This window comes from Akebia trifoliata, chromosome 7, assembly GCF_017979445.1.
Source record: "Akebia trifoliata isolate Shusen 1 chromosome 7, ASM1797944v1, whole genome shotgun sequence".
NCBI lineage: Eukaryota > Viridiplantae > Streptophyta > Magnoliopsida > Ranunculales > Lardizabalaceae > Akebia > Akebia trifoliata.
In genome coordinates this window covers 25,375,087-25,391,810 of record NC_141381.1, presented here as the reverse complement: position 1 = coordinate 25,391,810, position 16,724 = coordinate 25,375,087, and the positions used below count along the sequence as shown (strand labels likewise).

At 35.1% G+C, this 16,724-nt stretch overlaps 2 protein-coding genes across 51 annotated transcripts; one reads left to right on the top strand and one right to left on the bottom strand.

Annotated features, from left to right (window-relative positions):
- The first annotated feature begins 756 nt into the window (after nucleotides 1–756).
- On the top strand, nucleotides 757–6,991 carry LOC147398560 (retinoblastoma-related protein-like). 23 transcript variants are annotated; one of them, XM_086447792.1, is made up of 10 exons: nucleotides 757–1,140; nucleotides 1,807–2,036; nucleotides 2,550–2,611; nucleotides 3,255–3,342; nucleotides 3,455–3,564; nucleotides 3,769–3,917; nucleotides 4,319–5,561; nucleotides 6,198–6,360; nucleotides 6,464–6,536; nucleotides 6,693–6,991. In XM_086447792.1, the coding sequence occupies exons 7-10, from the start codon at nucleotides 5,438–5,440 to the stop codon at nucleotides 6,783–6,785; spliced, it is 453 nt and encodes a 150-aa protein (XP_086303918.1). In that variant the 5' UTR covers nucleotides 757–1,140; nucleotides 1,807–2,036; nucleotides 2,550–2,611; nucleotides 3,255–3,342; nucleotides 3,455–3,564; nucleotides 3,769–3,917; nucleotides 4,319–5,437; the 3' UTR covers nucleotides 6,786–6,991. The 23 variants fall into 23 exon arrangements, 21 of the variants coding, with proteins under 21 accessions (XP_086303918.1, XP_086303919.1, XP_086303917.1 ...); XM_086447793.1 differs by lacking the exon at nucleotides 1,807–2,036; XM_086447791.1 differs by lacking the exon at nucleotides 2,550–2,611.
- Nucleotides 6,992–9,013: 2,022 nt separating this feature from the next.
- LOC147398559 (uncharacterized) lies at nucleotides 9,014–16,015 on the bottom strand. Of its 28 annotated transcripts, none has more exons than XR_015179933.1 (7): nucleotides 14,272–15,333; nucleotides 13,959–14,046; nucleotides 13,393–13,531; nucleotides 11,350–11,517; nucleotides 10,699–10,858; nucleotides 10,500–10,558; nucleotides 9,014–9,408 (listed from the first exon to the last, which is right to left on the bottom strand). XR_015179933.1 is itself a non-coding variant. In XM_086447783.1 (7 exons), the coding sequence occupies exons 1-7, from the start codon at nucleotides 14,348–14,350 to the stop codon at nucleotides 9,405–9,407; spliced, it is 618 nt and encodes a 205-aa protein (XP_086303909.1). In that variant the 5' UTR covers nucleotides 14,351–15,333; the 3' UTR covers nucleotides 9,014–9,404. The 28 variants fall into 28 exon arrangements, 6 of the variants coding, with proteins under 6 accessions (XP_086303909.1, XP_086303912.1, XP_086303913.1 ...); XR_015179934.1 differs by having other exon boundaries at nucleotides 10,699–10,835; XM_086447783.1 differs by having other exon boundaries at nucleotides 10,778–10,858.
- Nucleotides 16,016–16,724: the final 709 nt, after the last annotated feature.

Below are 16,724 nucleotides of genomic sequence, written 5' to 3'. Positions count from 1 at the left end.
TTCACTGTCAAGTAAGTATCACAAGTGTTCTACTCAAATTTTTCATAGTCCGGATGTTATACAGTTAGAAATAGGGATAATATTCTACCGTCATCTATTTTCTCATGGTTGAGCTTGTAGGTTATAGTATTGTAGAACTAAGGAAATGGCTTACTTTCTAATTATTATATTACACTTTTTTTTTCAATTCTACATGGGAGAACATTATAATGTTGATTCTTTTTTCCACCCTAAGTGGGTGTTTGTTATCGGCCACAAGTTTTCATTGTTTGGTGTAGACCTAAGATCTAGTATGTGAATTTTAAATTTAGTACCGATACCTGAAAGGAGGAATGTCCAGTGAAAAATTGATGGTCTAGAACTTCTTTGAAAGTGATCACTTCCATTATCTTGGGTCGATTGTATTTAAGGATGGAGTGCACTTCAGTTTAAGCATCCAACTCTAATTCAATGGGCAGCACCTCCCTCAATCTCTCCATATGAATGTGGAAAGTATGCCCATCTGAGTGCCAAGTGACATTTGTACACACTACAAAAAAATTGCCAAATAGGAACAGACGTCTAAAACGGTATTAAGCCGTTTTTTTTTAAAAACGGTATTAAACCGTTTTACTTTATAAAACCGTTTTATTCGTAGTTTAAACGCCCCAATCACCGTATTGGAACGAACATCTCTCACAGTCTCATTCTCTCTCTCTCAGCAGCTCCCTCGATCGAGCTCTCTCTCTCTCTCGATCTATCTCTCTCTCTCTCTCTCTCTCAGTAGCTCCCTCGATCGAGCTCTCTCTCTCTCTCGATCTTATCTCTCTCTCTCTCAGTAGCTCCCTCGATCGAGCTCTCTCTCTCTCTCGATCTCATCTCTCGATCTCCCAGTCGCTCTCTTAGATCTCATCTCTCTCTCTCTCTCTCAGTCGCTCCCTCGAACGACCTCTCAATATCTTCCCTCTTTAATTCGTTGGCTTCATATATCTCTCTCTCTCTCTCTCTCAGTCGGAGAACTCGAAAACCCCCAAAATCTGAAACTTCTCTCTCTCTCTCTCTCTCTCTCTCTCTCTCTCAATCGGAGAAGAACTCCCCAAAAATCTGAAACATCTCTTTCGATCTCTCTTTAACAACATTTGGGATTATTCAAATTGAAAGGTATGTAATGCTATTATTTGATCTGAATTTTAATTTAATTTTAAAGTCAGGTATATTTATTTTAATTCAGATTCTTCTTCGATCTGAATTTTATTTTAATTTTTGAAGAATTTCTTTATGTGTGGTTGGTACAATTCTATAGAGGACTTAGTATAGATCATAATCCATGATCCAACATTTTGGAGACAGCTTAGACGAGTGATCTCTGACTTTTGAGGCATCCAAGCAAGATTTCTACTATGAATCAGCCATCCTAATGACTGGTCCAAAACACTAGTCATCTTGTCCAAGAATTTGAAAAACTCGACCAAGTCGACCAGTATAGAATGGTTATATATGTAATTGATTTTTCAGAATTTAAATATTTGTGAGCTATATAAAATGAGATTTTGTGATTTTAGCTTCTAATATTAGTCTACATGCTGTCAGAGTCATCTTGGTCTCGGTGGTTGCTGAGATGATTCAAAATACTAAGATTAAAGATGATGTCTTGAGATGTGTTTATGTTCTGTGCAGTCATTTGTTTCATTCTAATTCCTTTGTGAGTGATCAAAATTTACAATCAACAGCTTAACACATGGGCACAAACCACTCCATGTATCTGGTCAAGAATATAGTTACTCTTCTTATATATGACAAGGGCCTGATTTCCTGGTTTTTCTGCAGAAATACGTTCATTACCTAATTGATTGACACTTCTGCACCCGTTGCGAACTATAGGAAACCATATACTTCTCTACTTAGAAAAAGAAGACACCTATTGAACCCCTCGAACAACTCCCCAAAAGAACAAAATACTCAAAATACTAATATAGAAGTTCTTGAAGAATGTTCCTTCCCATCGAATGCTTAAGAATTCCTTTCCTTCCAAAGGTCCCAACAAGCTGCAAAAGATAGTAAGTGCTGTAGAGTCCTTCCGTTTCTGTGGATTAAGGTATGATTGACTTGACTCCCAAAATGATTTGAATATGAAACAAAAATTAATTGAATCATACAGTGACATGTAAGATTGTCAATAGTTAGTATTGTATTTGCCAAGTCAGACAATCATTTAAGGACTGTGTTACCATTTCTACATTGGAATTACATGTTTCTATGACCCTTCAACAATAAAATTCTGTTGGATTTTTTTAGGCCATTTAAGGCTTCATTGGTAATCATTATCATTATTATCCAAATATATTTGAATTTCGTTATTGTGTAGAATAGAATATAATTTTTATCCTAAAAAGTAGCCAACTTTCGATGCCTTTTGTCCGAAGTAGCAATATGGGGATGACGATTGTTATAGTTATCCTCTTTTTTTTTTCAACAATGATGATAATTTCTCACTAGTGTTTGAATATTAGCTTTAGTTTATATTAAAATTCATTATGCTTGATCTAAGTATGCGACTTATATCACTACAGAAGATGAAGCATCCCAATTAAGGTTTTATGTGGATGAGCCTACTTTTACAAATCTGCATTGAGTGAGTAACTTCTTGTCTTAGTCTTACTGTTGTGGGAGTAGCTAACTTCTAGTCTTAGTCTTATTGTTGTGGGAGCAACTCTTAAGAGTTTTCCCTCTTTTCTTTAATTTGGTAGCCGTAGCATAAGTAATTTGTGAGTTAGTGAGTAACTTCTAGTCCTAGTCTTACTGTTGTGGGGGTAGCTAACTTCTAGTCCTAGTCTTTTTGTCTTTGGTCATTAAACCCTTCCATCTATAGATATTCCTTTGCTATGTACTTATATTTTTTATTCTAACATTTGTTTATAGGTTAAATGCCCTGTTAGTATGACTTGTAAATTCAATCATTTACTTCCTCATATTTGTTTGGAGTACCTTGACTTAATTTCAATTTGTTTCAGAATGTGAACAACATTTCAATGCTATAAATGTTGGATTTGTTATAAGCTTGTATTATGATTAGATACACGCGTATCCAAATGATACCTCTTTGGCTCTTTTAGATCTCCCCTACCTCGAACCCGAGTTTCCCATTTCGATTTCTCTCCTATAACACCGACAAATATATAAATCCAAAACCTGATATATGAAAATTGCCCTGGTTTTGATTTTCTATCATAACAAGTATTTTTCAGGCTAATTTCAATCTTGGTTCTCTTGTCTAGGAAGGGGAACTATTTTTGATATTTGGCCGAATTTAAACCAGGGAATGAACGTAAAGAAGTGGCAGATCAGTCACTCAAGGCCTATGAGGTCTCTTTATATATATATATATATATATATATATATATTTACGTTCTTTGTAATTTTTCAAACTTTACAAGTGGAAATGAGAGTGGTTACGGAATTGTTTGTGGTGATGTAGGCTGCCACTAGCACTGCTTCAGCAGATCTCCCACCAACTCACCCAATCAGACTTGGTTTAACCCTCAACTTCTCTGTTTTTTACTATGAGATATTGAACTCACCCAAAAGGTTTGCAAGCTTCTCTATGTTTTCCTTTGTGTATTTAATTTGGATTTCTATTTTTAAAACTTTTGCTTTTGCCTTCATTTCTATTTTTTAATTCAAATTTAAAATAATAATAATAATAATTGAATTCTATTAAATTTCTTACTTTTAATCAATAATGATTACCCGTTAGATCATCTTATCACTTCAAGGTTTCTTACAATGCAGGGCATGCCACCTTGCCAAACAAGCATTTGATGAGGCTATTGCAGAACTCGATGCCCTCAACGAAGAATCTTATAAGGACAGCATTATTATAATGCAGCTTCTTAGGGACAATCTCACACTTTGGACTTCAGATTTGCCCGATGAGGGAGGTAAAGAAGAACAAGTCTTCTTTGTTCTTCATTTTTTTGGCAACCATCTTACATCGTCTTTTTTGATCAATAAGTTACAATTTTTTTCTCATTTCAAGTCATCTCACATGAGCTTCTTTTTCTTCTTTTGCGACCTTAATTTTGTTTATGAGCTTTTCTTATGCTTTGAAGAATAAAATTGACTTGTACGATGTTTATAATGGTTGGTTTTACTACTTATAGAGTGTGAATATCTCTAAGATCTTTTTCACGACATCTTAGTGATTAGAATATCATATACATATACCAGTAATTAAGATGGCAGATTCATTATAATTGTGGAGACTGAAAATAGAATGTTTACTATTGCCTATGAAATTATATCCAATTGTTGCTCCAATGATTCTCTGAATCTGACTCAGGTTCAGATTGAGGTAGAAGACCAAATAGGTTGAAGGTTCCAAAAAGAGTGAGTAGACCAAAAATATTTCGAGTTTTGTTCATGTGCAAAGCACCTGCCTCTATGCCAGTTATTAGGTAAGCTTTGGTAAAAGCTGAAATATATTAGGATTCTGATGTCAGTTTGATTAGGATTGGGAAATTTATAAACCAGTTATTTTTTAGAGTTGAATTTGATGAAACATAATTTGATTATTTTTCTTTAACGTGATGTCCAAAACTGAAAACCGAAGCAATATTAACTTTGATACTTGGGACTTCGTGGGTAAGTTCATTTCAACTATTCTATGGTGTCTGGAAATGACGTAACTGTAGTGGGGGCTCGATCTCTGAATGCTTAAAAAATAGAAATAAGCATGTTAGGATCTTTAGCATGAAAAATAAAAAAGGCATTGTTGTTAAATTTTTCTCATACATCAAAGAAATATGGTTTCTCCATAATGAAAATAGTGTCACTTGAACTGGCAGGAGTACAATCCAAAGTTGATAATCTTGAAGCATAGGTAAGGAATCACCACAATTGAGAGGGTTGGTTCATGGATGGAGGGTATGTGAGGAGAACTTACTACTGGTACATAGACTTGTGTGATTGTTGCTTGTATTTATTAGTGTTGGGAGAATCTTAAAACTCTTTTATGTCCATATTTACTGTTTGAGGGTCATCACCATATTGTGATACTAATAGTGTGACATTATAGAGAGCTTATAATGAATTTGTTTCTTGGCATACATGATATATTCTCATAATTTAGATGACTAATGAACCAAGTTGGGATACAGTGCGAGGCTAGCCCTGCCAGGGCCAGAGGAAAAAGGTATTGTGAGTTCAACCACTCCCATCGCAACAAACGAAAATCCAGGTGTGGGTATCAATCGAATGCCAATTCTTCAGCTAGAAGCAAATAAGCACTTAGAAACAAGGTCCATAATCAATAAGAGTGAACCTTTTATTAAATTACCAGCGAGTCCATAATCACAAGTATGTATGTTCCCTTGTTTCATTGTATTTCCCAAGTTTTCTATGCAGTTCTCATCATCAACCTTTTTTTCTTTCTTTACAAGCTTTATGGGTTATCATTTTAATGTTTGTTCCTCAGACCTTCTCTGCTAAAGTATCTGTGTCTCTTTCTGTTTGTTTTGTGCAACAGTCTGGTTATGGTGATGCTGGGGGTCTGTATGCACTTCAACCTCCTGGGGCCAGGGCAGGTGCTTATTTATATATTTTCTTCGTGAGAATTATATATATACATATGTTTATTAGTTTTGCAATCTCTAACTGATGTAAACATTTTATATGCTGGGGGTCTGTATTCATTTGTCTTTCTTCTTGCTTTGTAGGGATATTTATTGCTGTTATTGCATGGATATAGTTGTCATGGAAGTTGTACCAATGTTTTCAAATAAGTGGTTGTGCATAGGTTCCACTGAAATCAAATTTTGTTTTATGGCATCTGTGAGAACTTCCTTGGAAACACTGATTGGCCTTGTCTTTAGCGGAACCAATGCCATCGTTGGATTCCATTGAAAATCATAATAACATTTCCTATGGAGGCTTGCCACCTTTGCCCACTTTGCACAAGCAAGAGACTTCATCAGGTTATGAATAACCAAGTTACTGAAATATGATTCTAAGTTAATGTACATGATTGTGCAGAGCATAATAATCTTCAATTCGATTTTCCAAGTTTTCCGAGCTCAATTTAGCATTGATTTTCAACCTTTATTATTGCATTTTATTAAAGCATGTATGGCAGTTGATGGTAGATCTTGGATGTTGCTTTTTCTATTCAGACTTCAAGTATTCTAATTTAAAAATTTTTCAATCCTTCAATTCAACTTTAGGTCAGAATGGAGATATCCGGTCTCCAAAGAGAGTGTGTGGTGATTATAGAAGTGTATTGATAGAACGTAATTCCTTTGCATCGCCGGTGAAGGATCGCCTAGTGGCCTTTAACAGTCCGAAACCAAAGTTACCACCACCTACTATGCGGTCTGCCTTTTCCAGGTACTTTGATAATTTTGTATGGAAATAAAGCTATCCATTTGCCAATGTTACTATATTCTTTGTTCTGCCATGATAACATCTGCATTTGGGTGAACATTTTCAGCCCAACACGACCAAATCCTGGAGGAGGAGGGGAAACATGCACCGAGACAGGGATCAATATATTTTTTAGTAAGGTATAACAAGTGAATTTTATTAAATTGGAAAATCTGCTTCACAAACATTTCTGTGACAATTAAAATTGTAGTCTACCCTTTGGATCCTTATCTATATTTTCAGATGTAGAAATTTATTGTGTCTAATATCTTTGATATCCATTTTTGGTTGATCAGGAGCACTTGCTTCTCGGATACTCCTTTGAAGGTGCGGAAGTTCATTGTGAGAGTAGGCAATGTGGTGACACGAAAGAATTCTTTTATTGGTAGTTGCGGACATTGTGGGGATCTTAAAGAAGATAGAGAGGGATGGGAGTGCTGGCATTGCTTCCTTGTAAGCACTTGTGCTTGTGTAATGATTGTGAATGGTTTATCGATGCATTGTAATTTTGGATTTGTAAGTTATGACTCATTGCAACTTTTTTTGTGTATAAATTAATGTGATAGAGAACCTCGATGTTCTTTATTTGGATCTATTTTAACTGTGGGTAATAGGCAAATAGAAAAAAAAAATATTTTAGATATCAATTTATAATAATTTTATATATCAGTTAATAATCAATGTCTAAAGTCTCAGACCTAGGACATCACTTCTATAAAATCCGATGTCTCAAATCTTTTTGGGGGTACTGTGTGCTGTTGTATAAAGACACAGATTAGGAAGGGTTTTCAGCCGTTCCAAATTCAGAGATCTGGAACGGTTTTTAACCGTTCCAAATCATCAAACATAGAACAGCCGTTTAACCTCATTAACGACGCCTCGATTAAAGACGGTCTGCAAGCCGTTTCATAGCGGCTTAGGAACGGTAATAAACCGTTCCTAATTGCAATATTTGTTGTAGTGACAGTTTTGTTTTTTGAATGACCAAATGGCACGTATCCAAGAAACATCAACAGTAATTTTTTGAAATATTCAGATTGTGCACCACATGGACCAATCAACCAGTGGTGTGTTGTCCTTAGGGTCTATCCTACATGGACTTGGATCTACTCTTCAAAATTACCAGAAAATTAAGAACCACGGACTCTAGCAAAGGACAAATCTTAGGTAGAAGCATGAGTGCAGAATGGCTTAACGATGCACACTGTTATGGCTCTTAGTGAACTGATTGCAGGTCTCAAATTTTCTAGTGATAAAGATGAAAATCCCCCTCAAGCAAAGACTTTTTAGCAAGTAAGTGTGAGACATAAGCTGTAACAGAGATGTTACATCAACACCTGCCAAAGAAAAAATGATACATCATACATATGTATAGGATCATATAATAAGGAATTCTGTGGCAAGGGAGTCCTCGGGCATCTATAACTTATTTTTGTGTTTTTCTGAAATTCTGAGTGGAAATCTGATTCATTATATATATTCCCAGAATTTGTATTTTAAATTCTCAAAAATATTGCAAGAATTCCAAAAAATAGCAAGATTTTGTTTCCTCTTTTGTATGCAAAATCAAAATATTTGAGGAAGATCATTCCTAATAGGTTCACCACATTGGGATAAGATCATGAAAAGGAGAAAGTTTCACTCACTCTTGAAATATTGGTAACTTAACAGCTCCAAACACGTCCCTTCAAATCTTATTAAGAGTCGTTGGGCCCACATAGATAACCACATAGAGTTAAATTAACTATACGCCGACGGTATATTTTCTGTCTGTCGCTATAGTGTTATTACACCGACGGAAGTAACATTACCGTCGCTAAATCACGTTGCTATATCTACATTTTCCTGTAGTGTAAGTTGGTAAGATTTCAAATCTTATTAAGAGTCGTTGGGCCCACATAAATAACCACATGTAATAACCCAAGGGGTTGGCCTAATGGTAAACCGAGCCTCGATAAGCTCCTCAGGAAGGGTAAGTCAAACGTTCGAAACCCCACGAAGCAGTGAATTCTTTGGGGCCACCCTCTAAGGTTTAGTTGACCCTCGACTCAACTAGTTGCACGTAGGACTTTAGGAGGGGGTGGTGCGTGTGACAATTGGATTAGTCTCACCCTAATTAAATATTAAAACACACTATTCAAACATTACAAAGGTTTTCGCTCAAAATTATAATTTCATTACAAAACATTATGACACTTTCTAAAAAAAATTAAGTAATCACTACAACAAATATGGCAATTAGGAACGGTTTATTACCGTTCCTAAGCCACTATGAAACGGCTTGCAAACCGTCTTTAATCGAGGCGTCGTTAATGAGGTTAAACGGCTGAAAGCCGTTCTATGTGTCGTGATTTGGAACGGTTAAAAACCGTTCCAGATCTCGGAATTTGGAACGACTGAAAACCCTTCTTAATCTGCGTCTTTATATAACAGCACACAATAACCCAAAAAGATTTGAGACATCGGATTTTATAGAACTGATGTCCTACGTCTGAGACTTTAGAAATCGATTATAAACCGATATCTAAAATTGTTATAAATTGATATCTAAAATATTTTTTTTTTTTTTTTTTTTTTTTTTTTTTTGTTGCTACTTGCCTATTACCCACGGTTAGAATAGATCGAAATAGAGAACATCGAGGTTCTCTATCACATTAATTTATACACAAAAAGAGTTGCAATGAGTCATAATTTACAAATCCAAACCAATTATGCTTAAATCATCATCCCATTCGACAACAAGGAAAATGCAGTCCCCAACCACAAGAAGCAACAAAGTAGTAGTTCAGAAAAAAGGGTCCCTCTTACTCTTCCTCTTCGAGACAATAATAAAGAAAAAAGGTTTCAAGATGGGAAATCTACATCTATTAATAAAAACAGGATCTTGAAGCCATCTTCACTTCATCTATGTATTCAAGTTAACGAACCAGATTCAACTTTGGGTTTGAAGCTTTGGGATCCTTTAGACCCTGAGAAAAATGTGTGGGATTACTCTGATTCTCCTTCATTCACCTATGAAACATGAGAGACACAACTCAACTAATACTCACACATATCCCCAAGATGAAATCTATTACTGATATAGGCATACAGCAAATAAAGAACAAAAAGAATCCATCTAAGAAAATTACATGAGTATAAAAACAACACAAGAATGCTAAGAAACATGAGAGACACAACTCAACTATATAGATTAGAGACGCAAACAAAACACTGATTTAAAAATAAAACCAAAAACAATATAGATTACAACATCAAAAACAAAAACAAAACTGCAAAAAATAGGGGGGAAATGTTGTTCATAGTCTGAAAGAAACTTGATAGACAACAATATGACCAAGTCATACTCAACAACCTATCCTTCTGAGTGGAGTGTTGTTCTACATATTCCAAGCTGAAATGCACTACTGATTCAACGGTACTTCATCACCCGGAGATATAATTTGAATAATGAGATCATCTCAGCCAACAATATGACCAAGAAAACTCGAACCTAATTGTTTTTATCTCACTCAAATACACAGTATCTTAACATTTGGGCCACACCCAAATCGTCAAAATGGCAAGTTAAGGTACATGATTGCAAGTAATTGATCAGCTATACATCACTAATAACTTATCCTATAAGACCAACTTAGAATTTCTTATAACCTGATTATATACATAGTCTTAATTCATTTATCATACATATACATCCCACCAATACAATTTTCATAGAGCATAACCATCATCATAAAAAAGAGAAGAAATAAACAGCAAGAAAACAAATAAATTCATATCTAAATATATAAGCATAAACAATCTGCATGTAGTGACTATGCTGACAAGGAGGTGTGCACAGAAACATCGATGCTTTTCCTAATGATATGAGAGAAAAATCTTTGGTTCTATGCACACCTCCACGTGAGTATAAAGTCTAACTCAGTGTCCCGCACAATCACCTAGAGAATAAACAAATGAAACAGTCCATGAAACACTAAATTAAGGCATTACATAGCCTACTATATGTGCTTGAGAGTCACCTTCCAACAGAAAATGAACATTATGGTTGTGAAGTAAATTTAAGCAAAGATTTATAGCAATTGGTAAATGCCTTGACTTACTGTGCTGATTGCGATTGACCAAGATTAGACAAAAGTGATTGCTGTAAGGCCAAAACTTGCTGCAGAAAATTATAAAATAAAAGTAAAAATAAAAATAAAAAACAACAGAGAACAAGCATGTACCAACTAGCTATAGTAATCTAAATCACGAAAAATAATCGAGGAATACGATGTCCCTCTTCAACACTGGCAATCTTACATCACAGAAAGCAGGACCGGGAAATGTGTAAGCCTCACTATTTAACATGCTCACTTGGCAAAAGATAAAGGGACGGCACCTGCATTCTTTCAAGGGACGTCTCTTGTGGAAGAAATTCTGGGTTTTGCATCATTTCTCTTAATTGGGAATTGGAATCAAGCTGATAGAGACCGAGAATCAAACAAGCAAGACAAATGTGTTAGTTAAAGACAGAAAAATAAGAAACAGTTTTATGCTCAATGATATATATAAAATAACCCCTATTCCTATGCCATCGTGTAGTAATACTAGAAGCAGTAGTAGTTGTAGTAGTAAATGAACACCTGTGTTTTGATTTTCTTAGTGAGAACAAAGTTCCAAAGACATGAGCAACATCAACTAAAGCAAAGTTATATGTTTAGCAGGATGTCTCCCATCTTGCTACATGAATCATGACTCACTCTTTAATTTGGACTCATTTTTAGGCCTAAAAAGCTGTAATTAACTGAAGTTGTTTTTCTGAATTAGTAGCCAACTTCCAAGAATTAATCCTGCCCATCATGAACTAAATGCTTAAATCTGAAAGGGATCACAATCTATGTTCTTTTGCCATGTAGAAAGTGTTAAAGAGGATAGGGACTTAAAAAGTCAGTTTCAATAATAACCACCTACTGTCCGGAACTCCTTTAAATACTCCTCCCCTGCCACCTTGGCGTCTATTGACATTGGAACCACCCTCACCTGGAGTGGTGTTTGTACTTCCAAGATTTGCTGCACCAGTGGTGGTGGTATTGGTTGGTAAACCACGAACCATATGAACAGTGTGATCAGCCTCCAAACCTATCAATGACGGAATAAAAAGTCAGTTTCAATAGTAACCACCTCCTGTTTCACTATTGACATCCCACATGCTCATTATTCTCAATAAGCATGTTAAAGTTGCATTGATTTCCTGTTAGGGGGTGAAGATGGATCAAGAGTTCAAGTATTGACTAATGTTTATGATCCCAAAAGGCCAAATATGTAGAACAAGGATAGATATTTTGCCTCTAAGGCTAAAAAATCGAACTCATATTCATAAGTTAATTCCATGTAATAGGCATTGAATTTGATATAAGGAAAGCTTGATTCTGTGTGATTGCATTATTTTGCGGCAAGAGCATTTTTTCCCCAACAAAATAGTAATGAACATGGACTAAGAAACTTACCTTCTTTTCTTGCTATGGCTATTCAGGGCCCAAATGTTCTCATCGATATCAAAAAGTGTTAAACCACTCATACTGTTTTTATTTTTTATAATTTTATTATAAGAAACTCTCATTACTAACCTCACTATTAATACTTCTGTATGTGAGAATGAGAAAAAAGATGAAGAAAAGCAATACCTGTTAGCACTTTAATACTCTTTGGATTATCCTTTTCCCTCCTCCTTTATCCGGGCTTGGGACCGGCAGTGTAAAATATTAATTTTACAATGGCAGAATTAAAAAGGGGTTAGTTGACACAAATACATAGTCAGTTATTAGTTAAACAATATAACTAAAAAAGTAAAAGTACTTTGTTGATAAAGAACCTTGTAGTGAGAAGAAACATTACTAGTAGTAGTAAAACTTTAGAGGGGTTATCCAAATACAACTAGTAGTACCACTTAGTATCTAGACATATGCCAAAAGAAGGATAACCAGTTCACATTGCAAGTAGTACATAAAACCACACACAAAACTATTGCGAGATAACCCTAATAAAACTTTTCGGCCACACGGTAAATCCACCTATTCCAACTTCTCCTAGAGTCCCTGCAAAACTGGTTCGTTGGGTAAGAGGGGTGTTTGCTATATGAATGATGTCAATAAGAACCTTAACGTCGTCTTCACCCAGAGGATGCCCATGTACGATAGAAGGGGTAGTATCCATAATCGCTTTTCCAACTGCAACAACATTTCTTCCCCAATCCAATAGTTCGCATGACATTTCTTTTGTAGAAAATCGTGGTTGTGCAATTGAATACGAATCAACTGTGTGTGTGTGTGTGTATGTGCATCCATCTCAATATTGCCAAGGACCCAGACATGATTCAAGAACTGCTTACTTGTCCCCATGTATGCATCCATATCTGAGCACCTCTTTTTGCTATTGTCTTTTATTTTTCAAAAATCATTTCATTCCAGCATTGTAATACAAGTGACCAACAATTACGATCAAATTTAGGGCATTGCAGATCGGAAGACTTGGTATGTTTCAAGAGTTGATAGAATGGCCAACAAAGATGATGATCCCAAGATGTGTATGTTCAGGGTATAGAGTAGAATCTATTTACCACATATTATGCACAGAGAGCATGAAATAAATGGTAAAAATTAGTGGTTCCATGCTACCTAGAGCAAGAACTAAACAGAGTAAAATAGATTAGACCCTGATTTCAGTTCAAACTACAAGAAATTTGAAACGCTAAATAAATACACTTTTATTTTTATTTTTTTCTAAAATGATCACTTAAATAGTAGAAACTAATTAAAATTATAAGACAGAGAAGGATAAGAAAAATGAAACCAGGTGATGTGATGACCATGGAAGGCAGGGTCGAATTAGAAACCGTTGAAGACGATGTTCCTAAGATCGCTCGCTCTCTCTTTGAGACATATCTCCCTGGTATCAAAGATTCTGTTTTCTGATTTGAAGAGCAATAGTTGGGACGAATTCGTGGTGAAGGATTGCCTGTTGAGAAGGAGAATGATTTTCCAACTTGAATCGCTTTATTGGAGCATGTCTTACAAGCTTCTTCTCATCTTCATCTTCATTAGAAGCAGTTGAGTAAGCATTGTATAGAAGATCCATAGCCAAAAAGTGGGGAAGTCTCTAAAAAGGAAGAAAATTCCTTTAGTGATTTGGTCATTGCTCAGCACATGCATTCAGCAATGAATTGACTTAGATTTTAAATAGAATTAAAATTTTTGTTTATCATTTAATTTGTACATGTGAAATGAAATCACTCCTCAACCAGTGAATTGGTTTTGTCTCAGCAATGAAATAATTTAAAGTGTTGAAATCGATTATCATAATGTGCTTGTCTCATTGAATAAATTATTTTCCGGCCTAGTTAAAAATATAAACAAAAGAAGAAGAAGAAAAAATCCCAAAAAATCATCTAAACTAAACTGATATACAACTAAAACTTGAATATGTTGCCAAAGGACCAGGAGTAAGTAATGGTGATTGGCAATTGATAGGTCACCCTCAATCTTCCCACCTAAAAGTTACTTGAAATTTAAATGACATCTTACCTTCTATTGCCACCATAGCCTCCACCTCCTATTGTTTTATAAGTTTGCCCATAGTCGGATTCAAGTGATACACCAAGAAACCTTCTTCCTGTAAAATGGGAATAAAAATACATCTTATTTTGTTAGCATAGTAACATAGTTCGGATTCGGTAAATATTATCAAATTAGATCCTTATTGGAACCCAAATATTGATCTAGATTCGAAATTATCGAATCAAAACTGATCCGATTTCAGGTCTGATCTGATCCATTAACAGCCTTAAGAGTTGAGACACAAATTGCATAAAACATGGATATGGTTTGATGTGCTTACCAAGGTTGAGTTGCAGATTTGCAGTAGCCATACCACAAGACAAGAGCAACATCACTACCACAAAAATGGTGACCAACATAATATTGAAATGAAACAGGATCAGGTAAGATGTCACGTTTACTATAAAATTAAATTCCAAAGGATCAGGAGTAAGTAATGGTGATTGGCAATTGATAGGTCACCCTCAATCTTCCCACCTAAAAGTTACTTGAAACTTAAATAATTGAATCGATACTACCATATTAGACATCCAAACAGACACTAAACAAATAACATTTGACAAAAACAAAATTTGGATCAAATAAATAAAAATTAAAGATGGGAATGAGATACATGAACATTTGCCTCAGGATACACAAGAAAAAGATTATGATTCTACGCATCCTATGGTAAATGATCCAAGTTTTCTACTTCCTACTTTAGATGAGGTCCTCAACAGATGATGTAACATACACTTTGATTAAAAAAAAGCTTTTAGATCTTCACTCCTAGTACATTAAACCATATACTATAACCAATAAAATCAAATAATTTGTTCAATAAATTGAAATATTTACATAATAATAATATATTTATTTCAAAAAAATCCAAAATTGGATGGCTGGGTCTCAAAAAATCCAAAATATTTACATACTATATCAAAGAAAGCATCAAATGACATAAAAGTAGAAAAACAGCAGTGAAACAATATAATTTGGTTGGGTCTCTAAGGACTAAGAAGTTTGTTTCTCCTAAACATATAGTGCAGATGATGAAAATGCTTTATAATTATTATTTTGGCAAGATTCCACAAGGTTGAAATTTATAAAACCAGAATTAAACTTCAAATCAACGTTATATAGCTTATAACCTATATTGATATGGAGATATGAAGACAGTTCCTCCAAATCAATATAGATTATCAATGTAATAGTATTTCCAGTTAACCATATTTACTTGAAAAAATTCATGAAATTATTTACATAGCAAGGCGAGATTTCACAAACAAGAGAAACATCATCGACGTAAAATGAAATCAAATCACATCAAACCAACAAATATAAAAGAAAAAAATAATTATTATAAAACCTTAGTAAAGATTCCAACACCACAATCCATGGAAACTTTAGCCAAGAACAGATCATCAGCCAACAATCGCTCCTTAAATCCCCCAAACTGAAGCTACCATGGAAACACTGCAGACTTCTCCAATTCGAAGTAACGATACACAATTGATCCAGGAATCCTACCAGATTCAATCGTTGAAGCAAGATCTGACTGTAAACTATCCAAAGATCTCCCTATTTCAAGAAAAGAGGGATTAGAGAGAGTACCTAGTCCGAGAGATCGATTGAGTGAGCGATTGAGTAAGAGAGAGATGAGATCGAGTGAGAGCAACTGAGATCAAGCGAGCGACTGAGCGAGAGAGAGATGAGATCAAGGGAGAGCGACTGAGATCGAGAGAGAGAGAGAGAGACGATCGAGAGAGTGACTGAACGAGAGAGAGATGAGATCGAGGGAGAGCGACTGAGATCTAGAGAGAGCGACAATCGAGAGAGCGACTTAGATCGAGTGAGAGAGACGAGAGAACTACTGACATCGAGAGAGAGAGAAAGAGAGAGAGAGAGAGCAGAGTGAGAGAGAGGACTTTCGTTCCATCTAAAGAGACGGATATCGGGTCGGATAAAACGGTTTTTAAAAATAAAACGGTTTAATACCGTTTTTTAATAAAAACGGCTTAATTCCGTTTTACCCTTGTGTTCTAATTTTAAATTTTACATTTTTTTTTGTAGTGAATTGGTTACAATTATGATTAGGTTCATGTAAAATCCTTTATAAAAAAAAAAAATAGAAATCGGGCAAACAAAATAGAGCTTCTATCGGCAGTTAGACTCCCCAACTTTTACTTAATCTCAATCATTTACTTATTATCTTTATTTTTAATTGGGGTGTAATAAGTAAAAGTCAGGGTTCCAATAACAGTTCTCTTAATTTATATATATATATATATATATATATATATATGGGAGCGATTCGAGGGACGTGTAAGAAAACATATGAGAAGCCCATGTTTCTTAGCTGTTGGATTTTGATAAATAAACGGCTGAGATTCTATCAGACGTCATTTCCAAATGAAAAAACGAGTTTTAGATTATTTAAAAAAACTCCCTCATTTTATTTTTATTTTTTTAAACAAACTCACTTTCTATTAACATAATCTGTCGAACTCGACAGAGAACCCCTTCGTCTTGACTGAACTCACTGTCTCTTCTCTCTCTCTTTCTCTCTCTCGTCTCAACAGAAAACCCATTTGCCTGAGGAGCAATATGAAGAATTCTCGGTGTTTATACCGAAGGAGGAGGTGCTGTTGAAAGGGCTGAGGATCGTCAATGTGCTAATGGCGATTCCAAATAATGAAGTTAGGAGGATGAGACTGAACTCTCACTCACTCTCTCCCTTGGACTTGGATGAAG

Bases quoted from the DNA above. Each gene is read 5' to 3' on its own strand.
- LOC147398560 (XM_086447806.1), top strand. From the start codon at position 5,438: ATGTTTGTTCCTCAGACCTTCTCTGCTAAAGTATCTGTGTCTCTTTCT. The intron at 5,562-6,197 runs GTGCTTATTTAT...ATTCAACTTTAG, and splicing joins ACCTCCTGGGGCCAGGGCAG to GTCAGAATGGAGATATCCGG. The intron at 6,361-6,463 runs GTACTTTGATAA...GAACATTTTCAG, and splicing joins ATGCGGTCTGCCTTTTCCAG to CCCAACACGACCAAATCCTG.
- LOC147398559 (XM_086447782.1), bottom strand. From the start codon at position 14,350: ATGTTGGTCACCATTTTTGTGGTAGTGATGTTGCTCTTGTCTTGTGGT. The intron at 14,047-14,271 runs GTAAGCACATCA...CCCATTTTACAG, and splicing joins AAATCTGCAACTCAACCTTG to GAAGAAGGTTTCTTGGTGTA. The intron at 11,022-11,345 runs GTGGTTATTATT...ATCAAAACACAG, and splicing joins AAAGGAGTTCCGGACAGTAG to GTGTTCATTTACTACTACAA.